The 16,137-nt window shown below is 41.2% G+C and overlaps 1 protein-coding gene across 1 annotated transcript in view; it reads right to left on the bottom strand.

The window, feature by feature from the left end:
- Positions 1 to 4,692: 4,692 nt before the first annotated feature.
- Positions 4,693 to 16,137, bottom strand: part of RIOK1 (RIO kinase 1) — a 16,104-nt gene continuing 4,659 nt past the window's right edge. Inside the window, 12 exon segments of the mRNA XM_058831110.1 lie at positions 4,693 to 4,976; positions 6,480 to 6,632; positions 7,705 to 7,758; positions 8,041 to 8,160; positions 9,766 to 9,831; positions 10,402 to 10,508; positions 12,170 to 12,273; positions 12,884 to 13,021; positions 13,584 to 13,670; positions 14,204 to 14,284; positions 14,412 to 14,524; positions 15,254 to 15,346. Of these exon segments, the coding sequence (XP_058687093.1) occupies positions 4,866 to 4,976; positions 6,480 to 6,632; positions 7,705 to 7,758; positions 8,041 to 8,160; positions 9,766 to 9,831; positions 10,402 to 10,508; positions 12,170 to 12,273; positions 12,884 to 13,021; positions 13,584 to 13,670; positions 14,204 to 14,284; positions 14,412 to 14,524; positions 15,254 to 15,346 (1,227 nt within the window). The 3' untranslated portion in view covers positions 4,693 to 4,865.

Below are 16,137 nucleotides of genomic sequence, written 5' to 3' on the forward strand. Positions count from 1 at the left end.
ATGGATCTTTGGGCTAGATTAGAGAGATAGCCTTAAACCTACTGCTGCAGGCTAGGTCTAGTCTTCACACTGCTGCTTAGGAGAGCTTACAGTTCCAGGCAGGCTGCAGAGGTCGCAGGCGGGTTGTTGCATGTCAGGAAGAAAGGCCAAGTTTGTTCTTATGTCAGTCCTTAGAAAATAAACAGCCATGGAGGGGAGGTGGGAAAGGGAGAAAAAAACCCAGCAGCTGTCAACAACTCAAACTGTGTTTAGGGCTAGTGATTGTGGCAAAATGATTGCTACTTCTTGCATTACGCAAAAAGATGGGTGTTTATGCCTGTGAACTTGGACAGCTGAAGAATGATATCCTTAATATTTTTTAGATTCTCAGCATGAGCCTTCATCATATGTACAGGAGGAAAGAATTTTGCTTGGTGTTTGTCATGTGCCATCTAGAACGTCTTCCTAAACCCAGCATTAATACCATTGTTGCAGGCCTGGCCTGGCCCAGAACTAATCATCCCCGTATGTCTTCAAAAAACTTTGTTGAAGAACCACAAATTCAGGAGAAAAAAAAACAAATAATGTCCAGGTGCATGTGTAACTTCATCAAAATTTATAGAAAGTTATGTAGATGATTGAAACATAATTAGCATTTTTCACATATTAAAGAAGCCTTGGCACTTTCTAGCAGTCTGAACATGAACTTACTTCTCCCTCTAGAGGACACGAAGATTAGCACAAGGAACATAAGATTGTCAAGACCAGGAAAGTAACGAGATGCTAAGGCAAAGGGTCAACATTTTTACTTTGAAAGTCTACTAGCAATTTAGAAGAACCAAAGTTACAACTGTAAAAACAATGAGTCATTAATTTATGTGTTTATTTTTACAGCAATGACCTAGAAAGTTCGAAATAAATTCAGGATTAACTTTCTGAGTTAATCTGGTATTCTGGAATCCAGCTCTCACAGCTTTTCATCATCAGCTCCTCCACTACCTGTGACCAAAATCTGCAGGATGCATTGGTCCTCAGAAAATGTCAGCCTCGCTTCTTTAGTGCTGCAAAGCGCCGCAGGTGTGACCCTTGCCTGAGCACACCAGCCAAAAGTAAGCATGAAGCCTGCCACAGCTGCTTGTGCATCGTTGCATTGTTTAATCAAAATATTTCAGCATGGAAATCAAATTCCTCTGAGCAGACATATCCTTACAAAGCTGGTTTTACTGGGTTCATCACAAGGAAACTGAATCCACAAAACTCCACCTTTCAATGCTTTTACTGCTACATATAATAAAATATATAGTGTGGAAAAAGCATCAAATTAATACCAGCCTGACACAGACCTCAGACCTGAGAGGAAGCCTAGTTCCAGGTGCTCAGAGTGCAAACCAGCCATATGGCACTGCAAAATGTCAGGGTGGTGGGGGGCTGAACCCCCACCCAAAATTCTACCACCTCATTAATGATCTTTTTTGGAACTTAACATATATTATCTAGCAGTATATCCTTCTAGGCCTCTCCCACTGAATCCCAGTGAATGACTGCAAAGACAGGACTACTTGGAAAGGCCATGGAAGATAAGATTAATTGCTTCTGTACATTTTTATCTTTGATAACAGAGCTGTAAGTATTCCCATTCTACAAACTTAAGCTTTCTAATGTCACTAAATCCTCTGCCTGCAAATTCCCAAAAATGCATTTTTCCAAGCCATCTGACCTGTGCCTGAGAATCTGATGTCTTTCACATGCTCAGCCCATTCTAAAAAATTATACCTATAAAATAATAAAAAAATAATTATCTCAGATTAGACAGTTTCAACATTGATTTCAAGCCCATTCTTACCCACACACTTGTGCAAACACCACAGGCAGCATTCTGCCACAACCCACTCACAGCCTGCCCTCTGCAGAAAGAACTTTATCCTGCCTTTTTAAAGCCAATCCTCCTTCACTACTTTAAGCCAGAAAGCAGTATCAAAGCAGTGGAAAGTTCTGCTTTTGCAGCTGTAAAAATTCCTTCTGATTGCCTGACAAAACTGGACTCCCATCCATTTTCAGAGAACACCAAAAACAAAACAATGCTTTGAAAACACACCAGACAGTTATCAAAAGCCCTGCTTGCAGAAACATTCCCAAAGCCTCAGTGACAAAGCAAGAGAGTTTATGGCATATCCTCAGTAAAGATGTTCTCATTCAAAAGGGGGAAAAATAGTAATCTGAGTGCTCCACTTTGACACTGGAACACCCAGGGAGCACTGGAGCAGAGGAGAAACATGTTTGCAGTCAACAGAAGACCCTGTGATATCTCGGTCATCTCCTGGCTCCACAGCCCACCAGCATCCCACAGCCTCCCTCTGCAAGGTCTGTTTGCTTGTGCTGTGACATGAGGTGAGCTCCACAATGGACATTCTTGCAATAGTCCAAAAGAGCCCTACTGTTGCAGCGGCCTCAGGGAGACAAAGAGTTACATTGTCCCACCCCAAACCCCTTGTGAAGGGCGGCCCAGGAGTTCTGATTGGGTTTGAGTCCCTGGGGGGTTCTCCCTTGGTGTGTTTCTAATGGTCCCTGACCCTGAACTCCACCCTCAAAGGTGTAAACCCTCGGTTCTGTCCCTCAAAAACCCCTGCTGTGCCTCTGTTCGGGGCTCTCTGTTCTGGACCTGAGTTTGTTCTCATGCTGAATAAATGGTTTCATGAACGGGAGCCCGTCTCGTTGGTGTTTCATGCTGGTCCCCAGAACCCTGCTGCTTCCCTGGACGAGATCCTGAGGTTGCAGACTGCAACACCCTACCAGCTTGTCCCCACTGTTTTTACACATAGAACTGGTATATATGGTAATACTACCCTGTCTGCACAGGTGCCAGCAGCAGGGCACAGCAAAAACACGCTGCCATGGCAAACAGAGTGGGCCAGAGTAGGATGCTTATCTCTTGGGGGAAAGTGGGGGTAACTGAGTATCTGTGCTACTTTGAAGCTTTTTCTTTAGCACAGGATATAGTCATGCCATCCCATCCTCATCCTCCCCACACCCAATCAGACTGGTGCCTTTTGGTAATTGTATGTAGCATTCTTCAACCATTCTCTTGCTTCAGGGAAGCTTCAGGAAGAAGCTTCATATCATGGCTCTGGCCCAAAAAGCTCCCCATCCACCCCATTCCTGTGGACTACCTCACTCTAGTACCTGTCAGGCCTGCAGTGGCCAGGACACGTAAACTGCACTCACAGCCCACCACTGCAACAGCCTCCCCCAGGACATGGGCACTTGCACATGGGCTTTTCTGGCTGTGCTTCACCTCAGGTCCCCTGCCAACACCCTGCCTATGTACGCCCATCCTAGAGCAAACACCTGAGGCAGGCAGCTCATGCTTTGAACAGCCTGCACAGACAGTCCTGCTGCACATCACAGTGAGCAAGGTTCCAATCCAGAATGACAGATTCAGGATCACCTTCCTGCTACAGGACAGCTAGAGCTAGGCAAACTTGATAAGGCTGTGGTACACGGCCTAGAGGGAAGAGAAGGTTATGTGGGCTGGGACATTTCCTCTTCCCTCAAGCAACCTCCTTTCTCTGAAGTGGCTCCTCAGGTAAAGGAGGTAAATACCGCCCCGTAGGACACAATCTGTCTCTGGGGCTTCCAGGCTCTTTGCCAAGAACCAGCACCTACCCCTGCTTTCAGAGCAGCCAGACCCAAAGAGAAGGTGGCTGCCTCCTGTGTCTGGCAACCCCTGATTCACAATGATCAGCCATGAACTAGTTTCCAGTTTTCATCCACTGCTGAGCTACACAAAATAAAGCACACACAGCTTGTCATGTATGCTTACCTACTTCACCAAAAACACCAAGGTCTGCCCATGCATAACTTGTTCCTGGGGAAAGGCAACAACTCGGACACAATTCCCCATTCCATCCACAACTCTTAGGTCCCACACACATTTCCTGGTGCACTATCTTCATGAATTACAGCTGCCGTGACAGATGCCCACACCACAGCCCCATCAGTCAGGGAGAATCCCCAATCCAACAGGACTTCAAGGACAAAGTGTACAAAGCTATTACTGTTTCAGTCACCTGCAGCATTGCACTGATGAACACAACCCGCCAGGCTCAGGGCAGCCATCACTGAGGCCACCTCTGCCTGAATACATCTGTACACAAGCAGGAAACAGTGTCCCTGCTTCTGGCAGCATCGAAGCCCTTGGAGTTATGAGAAAGAGTCACCACCAATTCTCCCTCAACTCTGGATATTGGTCTTGCTTCCTTCACTACCAAGTTAGAGTCTGGCCCCTCTCTTGCGCCTGATGTAATGCCAATTTCCAAAATGCACCTATTTGATCTGCGTCCCAACAAACATCTCCATTTGCTGAGAAAATACCAGTCTTGCTTGCTTCAGTAACACTGTCTACATTCACATGAGTACTCTATGTGAGTGTCAGCAATCCCTGCGTGGACAGAGAAAGGGAGCAGAGAGAGAGAAAGATTTGGAAGCCCTGATCGGTTCGTCTCTTACTAGATTTCTAGCCAAAGGCACAATGACTGCAGGGTTATCGGGGGGACTGTGAGAGCCTGCAGAGCTCAGTTTGCTTCCATACTGAAAAGAAGGCATGGGGAGAAAGAACACAGGAACAAATCATTGTGAGTTTAGCAAAAAGTCAAACCTGCACAGGTAATGAATTTTTGCAGGCACAAATGTTAGATTCATTCTTTCCCATCAAGAAACATGTGACACACTCTGTTCAAACAATTATACCATGTTATTAACAAAACCACCCTCACAGTTTATACTGTGTAAGTATATAAATAAAGGATCTTTAATTTTTTTAATAAAGAAAAAATGATGGTCTGACTAATCCACAACACATCATCCCTTTCTCTGAGCCAAAGCTGATTTTATTTGCCTTTCTTCATTTTTGCAGTCTTTTCTTTCCTCTTCTTCACATGCTTTGGGATTTTGGTTTTTCTCTTTTCTCTTTGGGCTTCTTTAACCATCTTTTTCCTTTCCTGTAAGGGAACAAACAAAATTCATTTAAAGCAGAATGGAATGAAGAATTTTAAGCAAGTCAATCATTACATTAACAAGTTAATTAACACATGACATAAAAATAATGTTATCAAGATAAAGAAATTTTAAAAATCAATAGGAATGGTGAGGGGAAAAGAAAAAGGAAATACAGGTTAGGGGTGGAGCCCAGACCTGCACACTGGTAATGACAAGGCAAAATTCAAACTAGTTAGAACCTGAGTTTCATGCAACCTTTGAAGAAAGAGAACAAGAGGCACTCTTAACTCATGCTATTTACACCTAAGATTACGACAGATTGTCTGGTCTACATTTTCTGCTACCCACAGGGCTACTACAGTATGTGTTTCTATGTGTCATGCAAAAATATTGATACAGTAAGCGCTGATAACTCAGAGCAAGCTGATCATCAGCAGGACCAGCAGGAAAGAATGCCATACTACTGCAACACACTGCAAACCTGTGCCAGACTCAGAAGGGACAAGACTCAAACAGAAAACAAAAAGTCAGCAAAGTGGAAGGGTCAGGTAGAAGTAATTGCTGCTAATCCGTTGTTCAACCTACAGCTAAACACACAGGTTACAAAAAAACCCACATCTCACACAAAAGGAAGTCCAAATGAAAATCTATCAATTAGGAAGAGAAGTGGCCAAGACTTCCCTGCATCACATCTGAAAGGCAGCAGCTCTAGACTGGCAGTGTGTAGTAGAATGCTATTTTTTATTTGATAGATATGAAATAGCTTACCTTTTCTAGGAAGAAAAACCTAAAATGCAATGTTCCAAATCTTGAACCCCTTAAGCCTGCAAATCTCACCCTTCTTTTTGCACAGCACCTAAAAGGCTGCCGAAAGGCTCTCACTCATGAGTGACACTCTGCAGGAAACCCTCACCAAAACTGAGCATACTGTTGCACAGTTTAGAAAATGAAACCTCAAAAAAACCCTAAACCCCAGATGTTAACCATAATCCCTTTGCTGGACTGCATTACATCTCTTGCCCACAGCAAAGCTAGCCAAGCCTGCACTAATGGTACTGCAAAAGCCACTGTGGTACAAACACTGTCACCAGATCTCCAGTTCTACAGATCAAGTGGTCTCAGCTGTCTGGGCATAAGGTTGATTAGGGATCACAGCCACAAACCTGAACACCAAAGCCTGGAAGAGTAGCCAGAGGGACTGAAAAGCTGCCCAGGCTTTTACTTTGTGTAGCCCTGTAATTCCCTGTAGAGATCTTTCTTCTAGCTTTGCCTAAGCTACAGAGAGCTGTGTTCCACACTGCTCTACATAAAACCACCTTTAATCAAGCATCCCCAATGAAATTCAGTGCCTCTGTTCTTGCTCTCCACAACAGGAAAGCTCCACAACTTGCTTCAGACGAGAAGAAGAATCACTAAGTTTGGATTTTTTTTGTGTCATATGGCCTTAACTACAACAGTCATATAAACAAAGGTGGGAAAAAATAAACAATTCCCAGCCAGCTGACCTTTTTGTCCATGCAAACTTCAGCAGGTTTATCTTTGGGATGTACATATTCTTTACAGCCTGAATCAGAGTCCTCTGAGATGCCACCATCATCATCATAATCATCATCAGAGTCTGTTTCTGAATTGTCTGCCTCTTCAAGAAGTGCAGGAATCTGCAAGATTTATCAAGAATTATATCAAATCAAAAACAAGAAACCTAATGACACCATACACATGCATATATATACACACAATGTACATATATATATTCACAACAAAGAAAACAGAATCTACTGGAAAGAAACCCTTGAGCAATCTGATGTTATCTCCCTTACCACCGCCCTCACTGAGTCTCAAGATAAAGAATGAAAAGTAGGTTAAGCCAAACTAAGAACAAGGAACCTAAAATGTACAACACAGATTCTTTTAGGTCAGAGCTCAAAGCACAGCTGCTATTTGCACTCCAAAACTAATTTCCCTAAGTTAAACAGCAATTTGCTAACATATGTGGAACCCTATTTTTAATTATCTTTGGATCATGCCCAAATCTACCTTGGGGGCACTGTATGTATTGTATATTGCAAACACAAATATCTGCACTGGAACACTCACTTATTCTTAAACAAGCCTGGAGACTGTGCTACAGCCTGATCCCATCCATATTTATATTTCAATTTTAAATCAAGACTCTGCACCACTGCTAGAGAGCAAAGTAAGGAGGGGGAATCCACACAGGGCTTCTGCCTTGAATGACATGGCTCCAAGTGATCTGTATCCAACTTCTCATCCAATGCAGTTTACAGAAGTGTCACTGTCAAGTATTTCTAATACAGTAAGACATTATATTTTATGCCTTATACTGGAGGACTGTTCTTTATGCAATATTACAGCAAAGATACCCTGAACATATCAAAACTTGCAGTCATGCAACAGTTTAAATCAATTATCTTTTCCATCATCAGAAAACACTTTCCCTCATCTTCATCTTAACTTTAGAGATCATGGCCATAGCAACAATTGTAATTTCATTCTCAAGCAACCCAGCACCAGACACAGTGCAGGGAAGCAAATTCTGTGTTGTGCAGACACACTGCCATGACAGATCCATCCTGGACACAAATGGTGACTCTGCACACAAGAGGCCTCTTTCATGGTGCCAGCTGCAGGACCAGGCATTTTCTGAACTACCTGTAAGCACTTTTCTGAAAATGGCTAAAATGAAGGATTTCAAAAAGACCTTCTCACCTTCTGAACACCGGACAAATCCTTCTTCAGTCCTGTCACAGTCTGGTAGAGAATCTGCTCCAAGGGAGAGAAGAATAAATTACATTATCAAATTATGTCTCAATTCTTTGTGCCCAGAGAAAATTTCTATCTAAAGATAACTTTAAAGAAATAAAAAACAGGATAAAATCCACAATGTTAGCATTAAATACTAACCAGACCATTTTAAAGCATAATATAGATTTAGTACTCCACACCTTCGTACCAAAGCTTCTGTTTCTGTTTGTTGCTAACAGTTACCAGTAAGAATTCATATTCCCTCTCTCTTTTTTGCAGGGCCTCAGCATGTCTACTCACATTATCTTGCTGAATATTCAATGCCATATCCTCTTCTTTCAACTTCATCATTATGTCCACATCCCTCTCATAATTTTTAACTTCAGTCAGAGTTCGAGGTATGTAGGCCTTCTTAAATACCTAACACAGTGAAAGGAAACACAGACTTACTAACTTACATATAGTGTCACGATGTTTTTCTCTCCTAATTAGGCATCCTTAGGAGAATAATCACAATCAGAGAAACAACAAAAAACTCATCCATTACCATTCAAACTACAGAGTTGGTTTTTGTTTGGTTATTTTTTGTATGAGTAGACTTAACGTGCAACCTGGACATTATTGACAGATCACAACTAATAAGGTTCCTTCCTTAGCATGACCCACACCAGCCTACTTACAAAGTTCTCCAACCATCTCTTAGCCTGTTTGAGACCTAAGGTTTTGTATCTTAAGAATTTTTGTAATGTTTTTATTGTAATGTTCACAATGCCTTCAGGAGGCATCTCCATTGAAATGCACTGCTAGAACTTAATCTCTTTATATAACAATACCTGCTTCAACCTACAGTCCAACTCAAAAATGGTACTTGCAGCAGTACAGTACAATAAAAACTATCTGCAGTATTTATCAAAAACATACTTAAAATCTGTCACATTTCCAGCAGTCTTTCACCAAGCTTATGACCCAACCAGCTCAGAGATGTGTTTTGCTTCTGTTTCATGGTATCAGTTCAATCCCAGCACAGATTCAGTACACTTCATGATCATCACTGCTCACCTGAGAGCTGTGCACAAAGGACAGGCCCCCACTTCCACAGAGCTGCCCTTACTCAGCTCTACTCTTTTGCAAGGGAAGTGGCACAAATTAGCCATGGTCACATGGAAAGTCTAAGAGAAATTAACTGAATGTAGATGTATGAAACCACCTCTCTTACAGGTCAGTACCTCATATAAGGAGTGACTCGCTTGCAGGAGATGGGCTTGCTACCAAACACTAGAATCTGACTCTACAGCTCAGTAGTTTTATGCTGAAGCTACACTGGGAAACAAAAATCATCTTGGCAAAGCCTGAAGCAGTTAGTGAAACCTGCTGAGCTCCAAGACAAAATAAGTCTTGAATAAATCAAGTAGCATTGATTTATAAAGTGCAGGGAACTTTATAACACACAGATAAGAGGTTTTAGTTGGTTGTTGGTTTTGTTTTTTTTTAAACTCTTCTGAAACAGCTAGTTAAGACTAAGATAGAAATGGTTCTATATTTACATCAAGCATTTCCAGAACATTAACAGCTTTCTGTAATTGAGATGACTTCACTTAGTGTAAAAGCAGTGGAAGAACTGAATTAGACTGGGAGTGGAGCTAGATGGGCAATCTGGCCAATGCACATATCCAAATAGCCTGCTTCTGTATCACTGGTCCAAAACCACTGGCATAATCATATCTCTCCACTCAGGATTTTTGTTAACTAGACCTGAACTGGAAGTTACATCAAGGCATCTAGATGTGAGCAAACAAACATGTTTAGGAAATAGAATATTTGCCTTCTAACAGCTTATTGCTGTCAGCTTTTACACATGGCATCCCTTAATACTTCACATCTCAACTAGGTCAAGACATCTCAGTATTGCAAACAATGTTTTGTTTATCATCAACTGTATGTTCTTCCAAAGAAAACAGAACATTTTTCAGTGTTCAGAAGAGGTAAGATTAATATTAATTTCATTGCAGGAACAGAAATCCTTACTTCCTCATCCACTTTATCTTGACTGGATCTTTCCTCCTCTGTTCTTTTCGATGCTATTTCCATTGCCTAAAGAAATACAAAACATTACGAAAGTTATCATTCTTTAGACTCGCAGCACTAAGCCTTTAGAATCACACCCAACTATTCCCATCTGCGTTTCTCCCTGCACTCCACCGTCACTCACAGGCACTCCAGCTTTCCCTATGGGAATGCCTTCAGCGACACCTAATGGTGACCAGCACTGCTGCGAAGCACACTGACAGCTGCAGATCAGGCTCTCGTAACAGAGGGAAAAACACACCTGCTGCTCCACATAAGCACGGTAATATTTCTGCAGAGCTCCTCCTTGCCAGAAAGAAAGAGCTAACTTAAAACAACCTGGTTCTTATAGCATCTCAAACAAACATTTGAGTCTTCATGATTAGACAGACTTTCTGAGTAAGCATGCAATCAAAGTAGTTTCACCCTGCAATGGTATAAATGGAAAAAGACCTATATGCATTTTTGAAGCACTAGCACAACAATGTAATGTGCTGGCTTCCTTCTAGTAGGATGCAGAATAAATGAAATGATGGAACTTGAACGAGATCTGATTTTACTGTCCTCTCACTCAGGAACAAGGCCATGAGGTCTTACCTTAGACAGGTAGTCATCAATGTTCTCACTTGTGATAGAAGGATCGGTAATAAATTCAAACAGCTCCCTTACTGTCATCACTGCAACATTGTGCTTCTGGAAAAAGTCTGCCAGAAAACAGTGGAAAGACAAAGCCCATAAGTAATTCCATGTAACATACACAGCTTGTATGCTAAAGTGACAATTCTAGCAAGCCAACAACTCTGATGACTTAGGAAAGTCTTAGCAGCACGTTCTACATCATATGGAGTTTAGTTACCAGATGATTCTTGGCCATCTGAAACAAAACTGTTCATCTCCCAGATACAACAAATACTAAAAGGATAAAAACTGCATAAATACAAAAGCCAAATCAATTCCACCAGGATCCCAATGGAGTACGGGTTAAGAAGTAAAGAATTCAAGACAGGTGTAGTATTTGCAAGGACTAAAATTTAAAATAATGTATTTCAAATAAGGAATGGAGAACTCAAACTTTTACCAGAGAGAAACAAGTTGTCACTGAAATACAGCACAGCCTAATTATGATCCACCCAAAGGGGAAGACATATTGATGTCCTAGAATCTTCCTCACTACTACTCTCAGAATTGATTTCTTAAATCAATTATGACCAAATTCGTGGGCTGCATTTCTGTTCTGAAAAGCAGCAGCAAGTGACACTGAGGATACTGTTAAATAAGTATTTCCTACTAAAATTCCCAGGGGATCTCTAACTGTGATAAATTAATCATAGAGTAAAAATTACTTCATTTTGGGGCAGCTCTGTGTGCCCACAGAACCACATATCTCTGCAAAGATCACACCTAGGGCAGAACCAGGTGTTTCGAAGAGCCCCTGTAGAAAGTTTAGACAGAGAAAGCTGCAGACAGAGAACAAGCAAAACAACACCAAAACCACCGCAACTCACTGGGACACTAGAATATCTAGGGAGAGTAAGCCAAAAAACATGAATAAAGAGCAAGGGTGCAACTAGCTGAGCCAGAAGGGAGTTACCAGAAATGCATGAACTGAAAAGGAATAAGGAAAAAGTAGCAAAGTAGCGCTGGATATCCACAGACATACAGCATGCACACAGTTCTTTCCTAATTATACGTCAGACTTTCAAGAGTCTCTGTAAAATAAGAAAAAAGGCAATCTGAAAAGAAAGGGGGGACAAAAGCAGCCTATAATGAGAGATTTTTTTGTCCTCAGGGACACACCCTACCAGGAGGTGTGTATCTGTTACACAACATGTATATTCACACATGAAGACCAAATTCTCAAGAGAAAAACAAACTTAACTTATCAAAATACTATGACAAGTGATATCTCTAATTAATTACTCTGTGCCTCAATCCTCTCAGGTGCCCTTAAGTGCAGGGAACTTTGTAATGCACAGAAATGTCCTGCCAGCTGAGGAATTCCAGATGTGGATTCAGCTCACAGAAGGCAACACATCAGTATGTCTGCACAGTATTTTAAGTAAGGTAAGTTAAGATTGGGGTGAGCACTGCTGTAGCCTGGGAGTGATCTTAGATCTGTCCTAAGTCTGAGATTCAGCCATGTGACTCATTTCAGACAGAAGATTTCTAGCAAAATAGGCTGCACTACTCTGAACTCAGCAGAGTACACTGCTCCCTGAGGAAGTCACGAAACCATAGAAGAGGCAGTATTTTAATGGAATTTTGACAGCTTCTACAGTCAGTTACACCTGAAAGAACATAAGGTGAACTGAGTCCATCCTGCTCAACAGACCAGCTATCAGAACTTGAAGTGCAGCCCCCTCACCGTTAACGTTGGCACAATCCTTGCGCAGGAACTCCAGCGCATGCGGGTGGTCGTGCTCCACGGACTGAGACACGTCAATGATGTACACATCCCCTCCGTGGTACCTGCAAGGAAAGCCCACACAGAGCTGCACCAACTCCACCAGACTACTGAGGGGCAGCAAAAAAATATCTTAACTTCTTTCTCCAGCATACACCTTGCATTGCAGGGCCAAGGTGGCTTTTTTCAGGCAATTCCTTCACTCCTCTACACAAGCTGTATAATTAAACTTTTTAAAAAAACAGTCTGCTCTTGAACAGAAAAGCAAAGAGGTGCATGAAAAAGAAAAAAAAAAACAAGAAACAAGTTATAAAAATAAAGCAGTCAAATGATACCTTAGTAATATAAAATGCCTTATATAAAAATTACGCCATACTAATTTTTGCCTAAGTTGACGGGGTTTTTTTCTGGTTGTGGGGGGGTTTTGTGAGGTGATTTTGTTGTGATTTTTTCTTTCTTATTTTATGAGGTTTTTTGTTTGTTTGCCTGCTGGCTTTTTTTAACAGAGAAAGCTCAGATCTGGGTTAAAAGATACATAATTAATTAGATAAATTACAAAACCCCGTAACGATAAGTACCCCACCCTCGCTGAAGGGTACATCAGTACTCTGACACAGAGGTTGCCAATGCATACATTTTAGATGTCACAACTCAGAGCAAGGATTAAAAACATACAGCATATTAAATTCACTGAGATCTGCGTGAACAAGTCTGGCATCTTGGTACATTCTTCTCATATACTGGATGATCTGTAGGTACAGCTCCCGGACTTTGGAGTCAGACAACTGAGCATTCTTCAGCAGAGGAGCAGGCCTTGAAATTACAAAAAAAAGTAAGAGAAATTAAATCCTTTTTCCTTCTTCACACCAGCTGCAAATGCTTTAATTGCTGTGCCTGATCTTTTCACTCCCTGAGTGTTTCAAGCAAGTCAGGATGAGCAACCATGTGCAAGGAGCCAGCAGGAAGGGCAGCAAAACTTTACTACAAACTTGACAAAGATTCTGGAGCTCTATTTCCAACAGGACCTAATTTGGACCATGCTAAATTTATGTCAGTAACTACAAAACAATAAACTATCTTCATGCATGATTAGCAAGCCTTTCCGGCATTAATCTCTGGTTAAGCCACTTTATGAATTAATTTTGCACACACATGAAGCTTCAGAATCACACAGATTGCCTGCAGTAGTAGCTGACAAATGTCTGGGACCATTCCTCAAATCACACATGCACATATTAACTTTACAGGCTTAGAAGTATCTGTAGGCAAATTTAGAGGGTTGGTTTGTTTGGTTTTAATAAACTTTTGGGAAAAGCTATTAGTAAATTAAAAAAACACAAACAAACAAAAAAAATTATTTTCTAAAGATACTTACCTATCACCTTTACCAATAAAGCCCATGACAAGCACATGACTCCTTAGCATAATTGGCTCTGGGCAAGGTATCTAAGCTGTATTCAACCTGAAACACAGGAAGAAAGCCACAAAAAAAAAAAAAAAACCAAACTCTATTTGCTTTGCACTAGTGCATAAAGGACCTCTGCAGCTTTGAACGTAACACACAGTGAGAGCTCAGGAAACTCTCCCTTGTGAAGAACTAGGAAATGCACACAAAAAGCCACAACCATTTTGACCCTTTTCTAAGCATTCCTGTGTCAAAAAATCTTTAGACAGTTCAGGTTAATCCTAGATTAACCTATATCACACAGCGTGCTGCTGCTCAGCAGCAGCTATTTCTAGCTTTTCCTTGCTGTTCAGTCATGTCAGACAGAGCTCAGACACTGAAGAGCTTAGTGCATTAGCAGGAAAACAAAAGAAGATCTTTATTCTTCCCTCCCCTTTTCTCTCCCACAAGGAAGCTTAAGACACTTTCCTGAACACTCCAGAGACACTACAGGGTAGTGGTAGCCACAGTCTAGCAAAAAGAAAGCACCTCCTATAAACTTAAAAGTTTCGGTAACCTCTGCACGATTAAATAAAAACTGGGAAAATCACCTTATTAAATTCCTCATTTCTTTTTCAGCCCACGTCTTCACCATTTTTCTTGGGTTGCCTTTGCAGTATCCATGACGAAATCTTCAAATAAAAAAATAAAAGACAACAGGGACTCTTAGTCTATCAACACAGCATGAGTACCAGTGATTTTAACACCTTTCAAAACAATCCCTCTTCCCCAGTAAAACCAGGCAGAAGTCAAACTCACCTGAATTCACCACTCACATACTTATCCCGATCTTTAAACATGAGAATAGAGGTTTTGTAAATCTTTATTGCTCTGCTCTCTCCATTTGCAGTACTGGCATGATATACATTTGCCTATCAGATTAAAAAGGGAAGGAACAACATTAAAGAAAAGCTCTTTAAAGCAACCTAATCTTCTCTCTTCTTCTCATTCTGACACCTGGAAAAGAGTTGATCTCACCCCAGCCCCCATGTGGCACCCAGCTGATGGAGACTGCACACAAGGGCAATCCTTTTTCCACGAAAGGCAGCTTACAGGAAGTACATAAAATGGGGCAGGGACGCAACAATGCCCGCAGAATAAAATCAACACTGCACAAGAAAACTGCCTCATCCACACTTGGGAGACTGAAACAAGCCCTTGTGTGAAGGGTTAACTTGAGTCTGTGCACTGTTCAGGCCCTAAGGCATGGCCCAAATGTCTCATGTTTACACCTCTACACAGAGCAGAAGTATGTCTTTAATAGGAATTATCTGGGTTTCTATGGGGTTTTTTTTTGGCACTATTTAATATTGTGGGTATACATAACTTTGCCAAAACTTTATGTAGAAAAATGCAATTAACAACATCCATAAATTCAAGATAATATTAAAGTATTCTTACAAATCTTTCATACTTGGGAAAATTGGTTCCCTTTAACATAAACAATTTTTTTTCTTAAAATAATTACTTATCTATCAAGCAACACAAAAAATGTAGAACTAAGCCAAATTATTTCAATACATTTTCTGAGCATCATAAACTTCCACCCAGCTTACTGAAAAAAAAAAAAAGCCTACTACATTATTTGCAATACAACTTACTTCTTTCCCTGTGCTGATGCAGCCATTGATTTCTGATATGATACCTCTAGAGAGCATCTTGAACAGAATGATTCGGGTCCTTGGGTCCAACACCTCAAATTTAATACAGATAAGTCACCAGAGAAAAAAAAACCAAACAATAGTGTCCAGTCTTACTCTCATATTAAAGGACCCTTGGCATCAGACTGTTCTCAAGGGTCAAAAAATAATCTGAACAGCAACCACTCAGAATTTTGCCATGAATCTAGGATGATATTTCACTTTTCCTTCAAAAATTTTTTTTCTTTTTTTTAAATTAAGAAAATGTCTTCGAGCTAACTCTAGAAGAGACAAAAAAATAATGTCCCACCCACAGCTGCATTAAATGTTTTAAAGGAAGATTTTTCTTGGGATACCAATACCATGACTGAAATAGAACAGCCATGTGGGTTCAGGCCAGTAATAATTCAGTCTTACTAAAGAAGGAAAAAAGAAAAAAGGCAAACTCAGCATTTTTTTTCTTCTTCTTTGGAATTTAATAAAAGCTGAAGATGAAATTCTGCATTACACATATGAACAAGGCACAATTTTTTGTTAAGCACAAAAATGAACTCTAAAATGTTTATGGAACCAAAGTTAACCTTCATATGAGGGAGGGAGACAGGAGAGACAAGGAAGGAGACAGGAGGGAGAAGGGGAGGGAGAAGGGGAGGGAGAAGGGGAGGGAGAAGGGGAGGGAGAAGGGGAGGGAGAAGGGGAGGGAGAAGGGGAGGGAGAAGGGGAGGGAGAAGGGGAGGGAGGAGGGAGAAGGGGAGGGAGAAGGGGAGGGAGAAGGGGAGGGAGGGAGAGAGGGAGAGAGGGAGAAAGAGAGAGAAAGAGAGAGAAAGAGAGAGAAAGAGAGAGAA

This window comes from Poecile atricapillus, chromosome 2, assembly GCF_030490865.1.
Source record: "Poecile atricapillus isolate bPoeAtr1 chromosome 2, bPoeAtr1.hap1, whole genome shotgun sequence".
Classification (NCBI taxonomy): domain Eukaryota; kingdom Metazoa; phylum Chordata; class Aves; order Passeriformes; family Paridae; genus Poecile; species Poecile atricapillus.